Source organism: Pongo pygmaeus, chromosome Y (genome assembly GCF_028885625.2).
Source record: "Pongo pygmaeus isolate AG05252 chromosome Y, NHGRI_mPonPyg2-v2.0_pri, whole genome shotgun sequence".
NCBI classification, from domain to species: domain Eukaryota; kingdom Metazoa; phylum Chordata; class Mammalia; order Primates; family Hominidae; genus Pongo; species Pongo pygmaeus.
The window spans coordinates 5,212,792-5,227,863 of record NC_072397.2 but is presented as its reverse complement, the minus strand read 5'-3'; the positions used below and the strand labels follow the sequence as shown (position 1 = coordinate 5,227,863).

At 52.6% G+C, this 15,072-nt stretch overlaps 1 protein-coding gene across 1 annotated transcript in view; it reads left to right on the top strand.

Moving 5' to 3' along the window:
* Window positions 1-14,068, top strand: part of LOC129025638 (granulocyte-macrophage colony-stimulating factor receptor subunit alpha-like) — a 28,185-nt gene extending 14,117 nt beyond the window's left edge. The window contains exons 6-10 of the mRNA XM_054473284.1: window positions 1,845-1,960; window positions 3,397-3,426; window positions 5,463-5,525; window positions 9,513-9,594; window positions 13,991-14,068. Of these exons, the coding sequence (XP_054329259.1) occupies window positions 1,845-1,960; window positions 3,397-3,426; window positions 5,463-5,525; window positions 9,513-9,594; window positions 13,991-14,068 (369 nt within the window). The remainder of the gene's footprint in view (window positions 1-1,844; window positions 1,961-3,396; window positions 3,427-5,462; window positions 5,526-9,512; window positions 9,595-13,990) is intronic.
* Window positions 14,069-15,072: the final 1,004 nt, after the last annotated feature.

The following is a 15,072-nucleotide window of genomic DNA, read 5'->3' as shown; positions in this document are numbered from 1 at the left end:
AGACAGGAGGAGACTCTGCACCACCTCCACGTGGACCCAGTGTAGACAGGAGACCCTGCCCCACCTCCACCTGGACCCAGTGTAGACAAAGAGGTGTTTGTACTCCACATCCACCTGGACCCAGTGTAGACGGGAGGAGACCCTGCCCCATCTCCACCTGGACCCAGTGGAGACAAGGAGGTGTTCCTACTCCACCTCCACCTGGACCCAGTGTAGACAAAGTGGTGTCTGTCCTCCATATCCACCTGGACCCAGTGTAGACAGGAGGAGACCCTGCACCACCTCCACCTGGACCCAGTGTAGACAGGAGGAGACCGTGCCACACCTGCACCTGAACCCAGTATAAATAGGAGAAGACTCTGCCCCACCTCCACCTGGACCCAGTGTAGACAAAGAGGTGTCTTTACTCCATATCCACCTGGACCCAGTGTAGACAGGAGAAGACTCTGCCCCACCTCCACCTGGACCCAGTGTAGACAGGAAGAGACTCTGCACCACCTCCACCTGGACACAGTGTAGGCAGGAGGAGACTGTGCCACACCTGCATCTGAACCCAGTGTAGATAGGAGAAGACTCTGCCCCACCTCCACCTAGACCCAGTGTAGACAAAGAGGTGTCTCTACTCCATATCCACCTGGACCCAGTGTAGTCGGGAGGAGACCCTGCCCCACCTCCACCTGGACCCAGTGTAGACAAAGAGGTGTCTCTACTCCATATTCATCTGGACCCAGTGTAGAGAGGAGGAGAATCTGCACCACCTCCACGTGGACCCAGTGTAGACAAAGAGGTGTCTCTACTCCATATCCACCTGGACCCAGTGTAGACAGGAGGAGACCCTGCCCCACCTCCACCTGGACCCAGTGTAGACAAAGAGGTGTCTCTACTCCATATCCACCTGGACCCAGTGTAGACAGGAGGAGACTCTGCACCACCTCCACCTGGACCCAGTGTAGACAGGAGGAGACCCTGCCGCATCTCTACCTGGACCCAGTGTAGTCAAAGAGGTGTCCCTATTCCACCTCCACCTGGACCCAGTGTAGACAAAGAGGTGTCCCTACTCCACCTCCACCTGGACACAGTGTCAACAAAGAGGTGTCCCTAGTCCACCTCCACCTGGACCGAGTGTAGACAGGAGGGGACCCTGCCCTACCTCCACCTGCACCCAGCGTAGACAGGAGAAGACTCTGCACCACCTCCACCTGGACCCAGTGTAGACAAAGAGGCGTCTCTACTCCATATCCACCTGGACCCAGTGTAGACAGGAGGAGACTCTGCACCACCTCCACCTGGACCCAGTGTAGACAGGAGGAGACCCTGCCGCATCTCTACCTGGACCCAGTGTAGTCAAAGAGGTGTCCCTATTCCACCTCCACCTGGACCCAGTGTAGACAAAGAGGTGTCCCTACTCCACCTCCACCTGGACACAGTGTCAACAAAGAGGTGTCCCTAGTCCACCTCCACCTGGACCGAGTGTAGACAGGAGGGGACCCTGCCCTACCTCCACCTGCACCCAGCGTAGACAGGAGAAGACTCTGCACCACCTCCACCTGGACCCAGTGTAGACAAGAGGATACCCTGCCCCACCTCCACTTGGACCCAGTGTAGTCAAAGAGGTGTTCCTACTCCAGGTCCACCTGGACCCAGTGTAGATAAAGAGGTTTCCCTACTCCACCTCCACCTGGACCCAGTGTAGACAAAGAGGTGTCCCTACTCTGTGTCCATCTGGACTGAGTGTAGACAGGGGGAGACCCTGTCCCACCTCCACCTGGACCCAGTGTAGACAGGACCTTTCTGGTTCAGGGGTGGGTCCTGCGCCCTCATTGCAGAACGATTCAACCCTCCGGGCAATGTCACTGTACGTTGCAACACGACGCACTGCCTCGTACAGTGGAAATAGCCCAGGACTTATCAGAAGCTATCGTACCTGGACTTTCAGTACCAGCTGGACGTCCACAGAAAGGCCGGTGAGAGCTCCCCAGGGCTGGGCACCAGGAGGGAGGCGTACAGGACACACCCACACAGGAGCCTGGGAATCCCAGGGAAGTGGCCTGGGGGAAGGATGGGTGGGTGGTGAGCAGTGACTCTGGGGTGAATGCACTTCGGGTAGCGGAGGAAGAGGTGAAGGGTCTGTGGCCTGTGAAGCCACCTTGAAGAAGGTTGCAGGGAGGATGGACAAGGATGATCCTGCACCCATGGAACCAGGAAGTGGACCGGGAGGTGTGGGGGACGATGCCACAAGCAAGGGAAAGCGTCCGCTCCACCTCCAGCTGGATGCAGTGTAGACAAGAAGGAGAGCCTGCCCCATGTCTACCTGGACCCAGTGTAGCTAGGAGGAGACCCTGCCCCACCTCCATCTACACCCAGTGTAGACAGAAGGATACCCTGCCCCATGTCTACCTGGACCCAGTGCAGACAGGAGGAGACCCGACCCCACCTCCACCTCCATCCAGTGTAGACAGGAGGAGACCCTGCCCCACCTCCACATAGACCCAGTGTAGACAGGAGGAGCTCTTGTCCCACAACCACCTGGACCTAGTGAAGACAGAAAGAGAGACTGCCTCACATCCACCTCGCTCCAGTGTAGACAAGAGGAGATCTTGTCCCACAACTACCTGGACCCAGTGTAGATAGGAGGCGACCCAACCCCACTGCCACCTCCACACAGTGTAGACAGGAGGAGACCCTGCCCCACCTCCACATAGACCTAGTGTAGACAGGAGGAGCTCTTGTCCCACAACTACCTGGATCCAGTGTAGACAGGAAGAGACCCTGCCTCACGTCCACCTCGATCCAGTGTAGACAAGAGGATATCTTGTCCCACAACCACCTGGACCCAGTGTAGACAAGAAGGAGAGCCTGCCCCATGTCTACCTGGACCCAGTGTAGACAGGAGGAGACCCGATCCTACCTCCACCTCCACCCAGTGTAGACAGGAGGAGACCCTGCGCCACCTCCATGGAGACCCAGTGTAGACAGGAGGAACTCTTGTCCTACAACTACCTGGACCCAGTGTAGACAGGAAGAGACGCTGGCCCACGTCCACCTCGATCCAGTGTAGACAAGAGGAGATCTTGTCCCACAACCATCTGGGCCCAGTGTAGACAAGGAGAGCCTGCTCCATATCTACCTGGAAGACAGGAGAATACCGAGCCCCAACGCCAGTGGGACCTTTCTGGATGGGTTACAGGAAGATATCTGGCCAGGAAGAATTCTGTGTTTACAGCTCCTCATTCTACCTGTCTTTTAGATTCGGGGTTTATGGAAGGAGACCTGCCCACCACTCCTCAGGGACTCTTTCCCATTCAGTGCTCACACCAAGAGAGACACTGTGTGAACCATCTAGTGTTTTAGAAATGGAAACGATGAGCCTTGTGTTGTGTTTTGTTTTGCTTCTAGAATAGCCAGACTGGCACGGAAAACCTACTAGTAAGTGAAACCACAGACCCCACTGACGACCCTCAGCGTAACCCTACAGTCCCCTTTTCACCAGATCTAGTGTAACCCTACAGTCCCCTACTCACCACACCTAGTGTAACCCTACAGTCCCCTACTCACGACCCCCGGAGTAACCCTACAGTCTCCTACTCACGACCCCTACAGTTCCCTACTCATGACCCCTAGCGTAACCATGAGCCCTGGCATAACCCTACCCATGAGCCCTGGCATAACCCTACAATCCCCTACTCACCACACCTAGCATAACCCTGCAATCCCCTACTCATGACCTCTGTAGTCCCCTACTCATAATCCCTAGCATAACCGTACAGTCCCCTACCCATGACCCCTGGCATAACCCTATAGTCCCCTGCTCACCACACCTAGCGTAATCATACAGTTCCCTACCCGTGACACCTGGCATAACCCTACAGTTCCCTATTCACCACCCTGGCAGAACCCTACAGTCCCCTACTCACCACACCTAGTGTAACCGTAAAGTTCCGTACCCATGACCCGTGGCAGAATCCTACGGTTCCCTATTCACCACCCTGGCAGAACCCTACAGTCCCCTACTCACGATCCCTACAGTCTCCTACTCATGACCCCTGGAGTAACCCTACAGTCCCCTATTCATGAGCCCTAGCATGACCCTACAGTCCGCTACTCAAAACCCCTACCGTAACCGTACAGTCCCCCACCCATGACCTCTGGCAGAACCCTACAGTCCGCTACTCACGACCCCTAGTCTCCTACCCATGACCCCTGGTGTAACCCTACAGTTCCCTATTCACCACCCTGGCAGAACCCTACAGTCGCCTACTCACCACACCTAGCATAACCGTATGGTTCCCTACCCATGACCCCTGGCAGAACCCTACAGTTCCCTATTCATCACCCTGGCAGAACCCTACAGTCCCCTACTCATCACCCCTACAGTCTCCTACTCATGATCCCTGGAGTAACCCTACAGTCCCCTATTCACAAGCCCTAGCATGGTCCTACAGTCCCCTACTCACAACCCCAACCGTAACCGTACAGTCCCCCACCCATGACCTCTGGCAGAACCCTACAGTTCCCTATTCACCATCCTGGCCGAACCCTACAGTCCCCTACTCATGACCCTACAGTCCCTTACTCACCAAACCTAGCGTAACCATACAGTTCCCTACCCATGACCCCTGGCAGAACCCTACAATTCCCTATTCACAACCCTGGCGGAACCCTACAGTCCCCTACTCACAAACCCTACAGTCTCCTACTCATGACACCTACTCATGACACCCTACAGTCCCCTATTCATGAGCCGTAGTGTGACCCTACAGTCCCCTACTCACAACCTCTAGTGTAACCCTACAGTCCCCTACCCATGACCTCTGGCAGAACCCTACAGTCCCCTACCCACGACCCCTGCAGTCTCGTACCCATGACCCCTGGCAGAACCCTACAATTCCCTATTCACATCCCCTGGTGGAACCCTACATTCCCCTACCCATGACCCCTAGTGTAACTGTACAGTTTCCCACCCATGACCCCTGGTATAACCCTACAGTCCCCTACTCACCACCCCTAGTGTAACTGTACAGTCCCATACCCATGACCCCTGGTGGAACCCTACAGTCCCCTACTTATGACTCCTAGTGTTGCCCCACATGACCCCCAGCGTAACCCTACAGTCCCCTACTCACGACTCCCAGTGTTGCCCCACATGACTCCCAGCGTAACCCTACAGTCCCCTACTCACGACCCCTAGCGTAACCCCACATGACCCCCGGTGTAACCCTACAGTCCCCTACCCACGACCCATGTCTGCCTGGACCCAGGGTAGACAGGAGGAGACCCTGCCCCACCTCCACCTAGACCCAATGTAGACAAGAAGGAGAGCCTGCCCAATGTCTACCTGGATCCAGTGTAGACAGCAGCATACTCTGCCCCACATACAGTTGAACCACTCACAACCCTAGCATCACCGTACAGTTTCCATGAACCCAGTGTAACCCTACAGTCTTGGTTTATGGGACACTTAGTGCCAGTGTGGCCCAGGGGTGGACACGGTGGACCCTGAACTGGAGGATGCAGATCTCACAGGGGTCCGCTCTTAGCCTCAACCTTCATGTCCCAATGGTTGAAATATTTATGCTCAGCCTGTTCTACTGATTTTCCATTTTATTCCTCTTTCCTCTACTTGGGTTAAGAATATATTCCAGTGACTGTCTAAGGAGATAATGTCTCCCTCTAAAATGCTTTTAGAGTGAGTACTGTTGCCGGATATTTACCAAGTCTTGCAGTCACTCTGACCCTCAGTATCCTCCTCTGTCCAATGCATATGCCAGACTTGGGGATCTTAATATCCCTTGCTAAACTATCCATCTGAAGCTCTGTTAATATCAGTTGTTGCTCCTGAATCATTTATTTATGTATGTATTTATTTTTGAGACGGAGTCTCGCTCTATCCCCCAGGCTGGAGTGCAGTGGTGCAATCTCGGCTCACTGCAACCTCCACCTCCCAGGTTCAAGCGATTCTCCTGCCTCAGCCTCCGTGGTAGCTGGGACTACAGGCACCTGCCACCACACCTGGCCAACAATTTCTGTTTCAAAAAATAAAATTTTAACCAGGCATGGTGGCTCACGCCTGTCATCCCAGCACCTTGGGAGGCTAAGGCAGGCAAATCACTATAGGTCAGGAGTTCAAGACCAGCCTGACAGACATGGAGAAACCCGGTCTCTACTAAAAATACAAAAATTACCCATGCGTAGTGGCGGGTACCTGTAATCCCAGCTACGTGGGAGGCTGAGGCAGGAGAATCACTTGAACCCAGGAGGCAGAGTTCGCGGTGAGCCCAGATCATGCCATTGCACTCCAGCCTGGGCAACAGAGCGAGAGTCTGTCTCACATAAAATAAAATAGGCTGGGCGCGGTGGCTCATGCCTGTAATCCCAGCACTTTGGGGGGCCGAAGCGGGCGGATCACGAGGTCAGGAGTTTGAGACCATCCTGGCTAACATGGTGAAACTCTGTCTCTACTAAAAATACAGAAATTAGCCTGGGATGGTGCTGGGCGCCTGTAGTCCCAGCTACTTGGGAGGCTGAGGCAGGAGAATGGCGTGAACCCGGGAGGCAGAGCTTGCAGTGAGCCAAGATTGCGCCACTCCACTCTAGCCTGGGTGACAGAGCGAGACTCCGTCTCAATAAATAAATAAATAATTTTATTTTTATTTCTTTATTTATTTTGAGATGGAGTTTCGCTGTGTCACCCAGGCTGGAGTGCAACAGCACGATCTCGGCTCACTGTAACTTCCGCCTCCCGGGTTCAAGCGATTCTCCTGCCTCAGACTCCCAAGTAGATAGGATTACAGGCACACGCCACTATGCTTGGCTAATTTTGTATTTTTTTTAATAGAGACGGGGTTTCACCATGTTAGTGAGGCTTGTCTCGAACTCCTATCCTCAGATGATGCACCCACCTCGGCCTCCCAAAGTGCTGGGATGACAGGTGTGAGCCACCGTGCCTGGCCCAATTTTTGTGTTTTTGGAGACGAGGTTTCACCATGTTGCCTAGGCTGATCTCGAACTCCTGACCTCAAGTGATCTGTCTTCCTCAGCCTCCCAAAGTGCTGGGATTACAGGCATAAGCCACCACGTCTGGCCCATGGTGGCGAAGTTTTAACAGCTCACCACAAATTTCCTTGTGCGCAAAACATGGGGCAGGCATGTCGCCTTTCATCTCAGAGCCATCTTACTTAGGAACCAAAAAGAGGGAGGCAGGTTTGCTGGTCCCAGTTCCCAGCTTGACTGTTCCCTTTGGCTAAATGCATTTGGATACCCGAAGAGATTTAATTTCCTTTCACACGTCAATCAACGATTCACCGCAGACGCAAACCTGTATGTCTCTCTAGGCTCTGACGACCGAAACCTCAGCTTTGTGTACATTTATGTGCTCCTGATTGTGGGAACCCTTGTCTGTGCCATCGTCCTCGGCTTCCTCTTTAAAAGGTAATCTGTGAAACACCTGGGCTTCCCCCAGGCAAACAGGCCAGGCCGGGAGCAAAGAGCTTTCCCCAAAGTCTCTGTCTCTGAGAAAGAGAAACACAGCCTTGGCCAGGAACGGCGGCTTACGCCTGTCATCCCAGCACTTTGGGAGGCCGAGGCGGGAGGATCACCTGAGGTCGGGAGTTCGAGACCAGCCTGACCAACGTGGAGAAACCCCATCTCTATTAAAAATACAAAATTAGCTGGGCATGGTGGCGGGTGCCTCTCATCCCAGCTACTCAGGAGGCTGAGGCAGGAGAATCGCTGGAACTCAGGAGGCGGAGGTTGCGGTGAGCCGAGATCAACCCGTTGCACTCCAGCCTGGACAACAAGAGCGAAACTCCATCTCCAAAAAAATAATAATAATAATAAATAAAAAGAGAGAAACACAGTCTGCAAAGCTACCTGGTGGTTCCATGACCCATCCAGTAATACAGAGAACTTGCTTGGGACCCCACGTTTTTGCTGGACGTGAGACCCCCGCAGAGCTCAGCTGCAGGCACAAAGGTTACGGTATCTTCCTGTCTCCTGTGGCTTTGCCGCTAAGGGACGATCCTTTCTGCCTTTCCCAGCTCCTGGGGGCTCCCTGCGTCCCTGGGCTTGTGGCTGCATCACTGCCGTCTCTGCCTCCGTCTCCACGTGACCTCCTGTGTGTCTGTGTCTCCTCTTCTGTCTCGTAGAAGGGCATCTGTCATTGGATTCAGGGACCACACAGATACACACTAAGAATCATCAAATGGGCGGGCGTGGTGGCTTATGCCTATAATCCCAGCACTTTGGGAAGCTGAGGCGGGTGGATCATGAGGTCAGGAGATTGAGACCATCCTGGCTAACACGGTGAAACCCCGTCTCTACTAAAAATTTAGCCCGGCGTGGTGGAGGGTGCCTGTAGTCCCAGCTGCTCGGGAGGCTGAGGCAGGAGAATGGCGTGAACCTGGGAGGCGGAGCTTGCAGTGAGTGGAGATCATGCCACTGCACTCCAGTCTGGGTGACAGAAAGAGACTCCGTCTCAAAAAAAAGAAAAAAATCACCAAATGATGAAAATCTTAAGGAACTAGGCTAGGCGTAGTGGCTCACGCCTGTAATCCCAGAACTCTGGGAGCCTGAGGTGGGAGGATCACCTAAGGTCAGGAGTTTGAGACCAGCCTGACCAACATGGGGAAACCCTGTCTCTACTAAAATTACAAAATTAGCCAAGCATGGTGGTGCGTTCCTGTAGTCCCAGCTACTCATGAGGCTGAATGAAGTAGGAGAATAGCTTGAACTCAGGAGGCAGAGCTTCCAGTGAGCTGAGATTGCACCACTGCAATCCAGCCTGGGTGATAGTGAGACTCCGTCTCAAAACAAACAAAAAGAACTGAAAGAACAGGAAATCCTATAGGAATACACAGTGATGCTCACAGGGAATCTTTCTAGAATCTTCCCTCAGCCTCTCAGGCACAGGGATGGGAATGGAAGAGGCAGTCAGCTGTGGGCAGCTTCAGGGAGTCTGAGGTCACTGGTGTTGAAGGGCTGAGCTGCAGAGGCGAAACGCCTGCCTTGATCCCACCAGCCTTGAAGAGCATGGTTTCTGGGTTGGAGGTGTTTTGTTTTGTTTTGTTTTTTTGAGATGGAGTCTCACTCTGTTGCCCAGGCTGGAGTGCAGTGGTGCAATCTCAGCTCACTGCATCCTCCACCTCCCAGGTTCAAGCGATTCTCCTGCCTCAGCCTCCTGAGTAGCTGGAATTTACAGGTGTGCACCATGATGCTTAGCTAATTTTTGTACTTTCAGTAGAGACGGGGTTTCACCATGTTGGCCAGGCGGGTCTCAAACTCTTGACCTCAAGTGATACACCCACCTCAGCCTCCCAAAGTGCTGGGATTACAGGCGTGAGCCACTGCACCCGGCCTAGTTCCTTAGGATTTTCGTCACTTGGTGATTCTTAGTGAAGCTGTTTTGCATAGTTGAGCAGACACCCTGCACGCAGCATCCCTCGGCACAGGGCATTGATAGAAGGAACTCTGGTGACCTGCGGTTCGTTCTCTTCACACTTTTCTCTGTGTCTCAGGTTCCTTAGGATACAGCAACTGTTCCCGCCAGTTCCGCAGATCAAAGACAAACTGAATGATAACCATGAGGTGGAAGACGAGGTAGGTAGGGATGGGTGGAGCGGTGACCTGGGATGGGAAGTGGGGAGTGGGGAGCGTGGGACATGGCCTCTGAGTGTCAACCATCTTGCTTCTCCACCAGCAGCGACCACAGCGTCGCCATGGGTGAGACGGGAATCTGTATCCCACTCCTGGGCCTTCTCCCGGGTCAGTCTGGGTCAGGATCTTCTCCTGGATTGGGGTCAGGGTTGTATCTGTGAGCTCCATCAGGAGAAACTGAGGCAGGGTAGTGGTCAAAAAAAGGAGAAGATGGTAGAGAGGGCTGGGCATGGTGGCTCACGCCTGTCATCCCAGCACTTTGAGAAGTTGAGGCAGGTGGATCACGTGAGGTCAGAAGTTCGAGACCAGCCTGGCCAACATGGTGAAACCCCATCTCTGCTAAAAATACAAAAACTTAGCTGGGCATAGTGGTGCACGCCTGTAATCCCAGTTACTCGGGAGGCTGGGGCAGGAGAATGTCTTGAACCCAGGGGGCGGAGGTTGCAGTGAGCCAAGATCACACCACCGCACTCCAGCCTGGGTGACAGAGTGAGATTCCATCTCAAAAGAAAAAAGAAGGTAGAGAGGAGAGGCAGAAATAAAGAGACAAGAGACAGAGGCAGAGAAAGATGGAGGGAGAGAGATGGAGGAGAGAGAGAGGAACATAGAAGAGAATGAGGAGACACAAAAGAGAGGGAAACAGGTAGACAGACTGACAGAAACAAAGGCAGACACACAGACAGAGAGAGAAACAGAGAGGAGGGAGAAAAGGGAGAGGGAAAGAGAGAGACACACACAGAGAGGAAGACAGAGACATATGAAGAGAAAAAGACAATCAGAGAGACAGAGATGGAGAAACAGAGACAGACAAAAACAAACACAAAGACCCAGGCGGGGGCTGGGCGCAGTGGCTCACACCTGTCATCCCAGCACTTTGGGAGGCCAAGGCGGGTGGATCACTTGAGGTCGGGAGTTCAAGACCAGCCTGACCAACATGGAGAAACCCTGTCTCTACTAAAATTACAAAAATTAGCCAGGTGTGGTGGTGCATGCCTGTAATCCCACCTACTCTGGAGGATGAGGCAGGAGAATCACTTGAACCCAGGAGGCGGAGGTTGCAGTGAGCCGAGATCGCTCCATTGCACTCTAACCTGGGCAACAAGAGCAAAACTCTATATCAAAAACAAAACTAAACAAAACAAAAAAACAACCGCAGCAGGGAGAGGAGAGAGACAGAGAAGAACAGAGGCACAGAGAGGGGAGAGAGACAAAGACAGAGAGACACAGAGAAAGACACAGAGACAGAAAAAGAGAGGGAGACGGAGAAGGAGAGAGAGAGACAGGGACAAAGAGAAAAAGACAGAGAGACAGAGGGAGAAACAGAGGGAGAGACATAGGTGGACACGGAGAGGGGAGAGAGAGAGAGAGAGAGACAGAAAGAGACAGAGACCAAGAGATGGGAGTGGAAGAGAGAGACAGAGGGAGGAAAGAGACAGAGAGGGAGGCAGAGAAAAGAGACACAGCGACACCGAGAGAGACAGGGAAGACAGAGGAGTGGGACTTAGTCTCAGCGAGAGCCCAGAGAGGGTGAACAAGTGCGAGGAACCATGTGACCTGCACCCCGAGACCCCAGTGGCATTCCTCTCCCACCCACCTCTCTCTGGCTCAGGGACTGTGCCTTATGTTGCAGTAGGCCAGCAGGCTGGAAAGTCAGGCCAGGGCTAATGCTGCATCCCAGAGGCAGAACCGTCCTGCATTCTCAGAGTAGGAGATGAAATTTTTAAAAAGGAAATAAAACTCTTGTCAGGGGAACCTCAGCTTTTATTCTTTAGACCTTTGACTGATTAGATGAGGCCCACCCTTCTCCTTTAGACCTTCAGCTGATTAAATGAGGCCCACTCTTCCCCCTTTAGACCTTCGGCTGATTAGATGAGGCCCATCCTTCCCCCGTTAGACTTTTGACTGATTAGATGAGGCCCACCCTTCCCTATATACCTTTGACTGATTAGATGAGGCATACCCTTCCCCCTTTAGCCTTCTGACTGATTAGGTGAGGCCCACCCTTCCCCCATATACCTTCAACTGATTAGATGAGGCCCACCCTTCCTCCTTTAGACCTTTGACTGATTAGATGAGGCCCACCCTTCCCCATATACCTTCGACTGATTAGATGAGGCCCACCCTTCCCCCTTTAGACTTTTGACTGATTAGATGAGGCCCACCCTTCCCCCATTACCTTCGACTGATTAGATGAGGCCCACGCTTCTCCTTTGGACCTTCAACTGATTAGATGAGGCCCACCCTTCCCCCTTCCACCCTTCAACAATTAGATGAGGCCCACCTTCCTCTTCATACCTTTGACTGATTAGATGAGGCCCATCCTTCCCCCTTTATATCTTCAATTGATTAGATGAGACCCACCTTTCCCCCTATATATCTTCGACTCATTAGATGAAACCCACCTTTCCCTTTTTAGACCTTTGACTGATTAGATGAGACCCACCCTTCCCGTTTAGATCTTCAACTCATTACATGAAGCCCACCCTTCCCTCCTTCCCCTTTAGACCTTCAGCTTATTAATTAGACAAGGCCCACCCCCTTTAGACCTTTGACTGATTAGATGAGGCCCACACCTCTTTAGACCTTCAACTGATTAGATGAGGCCCACCCCTTTTAGAGCTTTGACTGATTAGATAAGGCCCACCCACATTCTCCAGTCCTATCTCTTTTTCCTGGAAATCAGCTGATTGTGAAGTTGACATCTACAGAGCACCTCCGTAGCAGCCCGTGAGTCATGGTTTGATTCAATAACTGGGGACTGTAGCCTAGTCACAGGGACACGTCATTGGTGCTGGGTATCCGAGATATCATTGGTGCCAAGTATCCGAGACAGAGACCAAGAGATGAAAGAGAAACAGAGAGACTCAACCCGAAAGAGGTAGACACACAGGAAGCTGGAGATAGAGAGAGACCCAGAGATGGGGGTGGAAGAAGGTGAGAGGGGGAGGAAAGAGAGACAGAGAGGGAGACAGAGAAAAGAGGCAGAGAGACCGAGAGAGAGGCTCAACAGCAAGACCCCAGAGAGGGTGACTAAGAGCAAGACCCCAGAGAGGATGAGGGATCTGTGTGACCCGCATCCTCCCGGTTTCCACTTGCACACCCCCGTCCTAGACCCGGCCATCTGTCATTCCATTACCTTCCACCCCCACACCAGCCTCCTCCCTGGCCCCTGCTTTCCAATGACCCCCGGGGTCCCCCACATCGAGGTGCCAGGATGACGGCTTCAGGCTTCAACCTTCCCTTCTCTGAGCTCCGTCAGCCCCAAGGGCTTAGCACCTGCTGTACCCTGCCCAAATTTCATGCTCACAAGCTCTTCCAAAGGCCACCCTGTTCATCAACAACTATGAGGCTGCACGGGTGGATCTGTCTCAGATCTTTACCCCAGGAAAAACCCCTGGCCAGGCACACTGGCTCACGCCTGTCATCCCAACACTTTGGGAGGCTGAGGCGAGTGGATCACCTTAAGGTCACGAGTTTGAGACCAGCCTGGCCAACATGGTGAAACCACATCTCTACTGAAAATACAAAATTTAGCCAGTAGCCACTAAAGCAGGAAGGGTGGGCCTTATCTAATCAGTCGAAGGTATATAGGGGGAAGGGTGGGCCTCATCTAGTCAGTCAAAAGTCTAAAGGGGGAAGGATGGGCCTCATCGAATCAGTTGAAGGTATGTAGGGAACAGTGGGCCTCATCTAATCAGTCAAAGGTCTAAAGGGGGAATGGTGGGCCTCATCTAATCAGTCAAAAGTCTAAACGGGGAAGGGTGGGCCTCATCTAATCAGTTGAAGGTATATAGGGGGAAGGGTGGTCCTTATCTAATTAGTCGAAGGTCTAAAGGGGGAAGGGTGGGCCTCATCTAATCAGTTGAAGGTATATAGGGGAAGGGTGGGCCTCATCTAATCAGTCAAAGGTCTAAAGGGGGAAGGGTGGGCCTCATCTAATCAGTCAAAAGTCTAAAGAGGGAAGGGTGGGCCTCATCTAATCAGTCAAAGGTATAGAGGGGAAGGGTGGGCCTAATCTGATCAGTCGAAGGTCTAAAGGGGGAAGAGTGGGCCACATCTAATCAGTCGAAGGTCTAAAGGAGAAGGGTGGGCCTCATCTAATAAGTTAAATTTGTGGCGGTGGGCACCTGTAATCCCAGCTACTCAGGAGGCTGAGGCAGGAGAATCGCTTGAACCCGGGAGGCCTAGGTTGCAGTGAGCTGAGATTACACCACTGCACTCCAGCCTGGGCAACAGAGTGAGACTCTGTCTTGAGGGAGAAAAAGAAAATAAGCACAGCCCACTGAGTCCCAGGCTGAGCTCGTGAAGATCTGACAGCCTGAATCCTCCTTTTTCTCAGATCATCTGGGAGGAATTCGCCCCAGAGGAAGGGAAAGGCTACCGCGAAGAGGTCTTGACTGTGAAGGAAATTACCTGAGACCCAGAGGGTGTAGGAAGGGCATGGACATCTCTGCCTCCACGACACTGGGGAACTGTTTTCTTGTTGATGATGCTGTGAGCCTTTATATAATTTTCTATGTTTTTATTTAAAAACATGATATTTCGGGCCAGGCACGGTGGCTCATGCCTATAATCCCAGCACTTTGGGAGGCCAAGGTGGGCAGATCACGTGAGGTCAGGAGTTCAAGACCAGCCTGCCCAACATGGTGAAACCCCATCTGGACGAAAAATGCAGAAATTAACCCAGGCGGATGCCCATCACCCCAGCTACTCAGGAGGCTGAGGCAGGAGAATCACTTGAACCCGGGAGGCAGAGGTTGCAGTGAGCCAAGATCATGCCATTGCACACAACCTGGGCGACAGAGCAAGATTGCATCTCAAAACAAATAATAATAATAAATAATAAAAACCTGATATTTGGCTGGGTGCTGTGGCTCATGCCTGTAACCCTAACACTTTGGAGGATTGCTTGAGACAGGAGTTTAAGACCAGTCTGGGCAACATAGCGAGACCCTATCTCTACAAAAAATGCAAAAATTAGCTGGGTTTGGTGGCTTGTGCCTGTAGTGCCAGCTATCTGGGAGGCTGAGGTGGGAGGATCACTTGAGTTCAAGCTGACAGTAAGCTATGATTTCACCGCCACACTCCAGCCTGGGTAACAAACTAAGACCCCATCTCTCTGTCTCAAAAAAAGTGATATTTCACAAAGATGCTTAGATTCCAAGAAGCTTTTGCATCTCCCTCCAATCCAACCACTGAGGCACTGTCTAGTCTCCTCCTTGAATAACTGACCTGCTGAGCTGAGTTTGCACCATTGCAATCCAGCCTGGGCCACAAGAGAAAAACTCCATCTCATTAAAAAAAAAAAAAAAAAAAAAAAATTCATGGCCGGGCACGGTGGCTCACGCCTGTAATCCCAGCACTTTGGGAGGCCGAGGCAGGCAGATCAGGAGGTCAGGAGATTGAGAGCATCCTGACTAA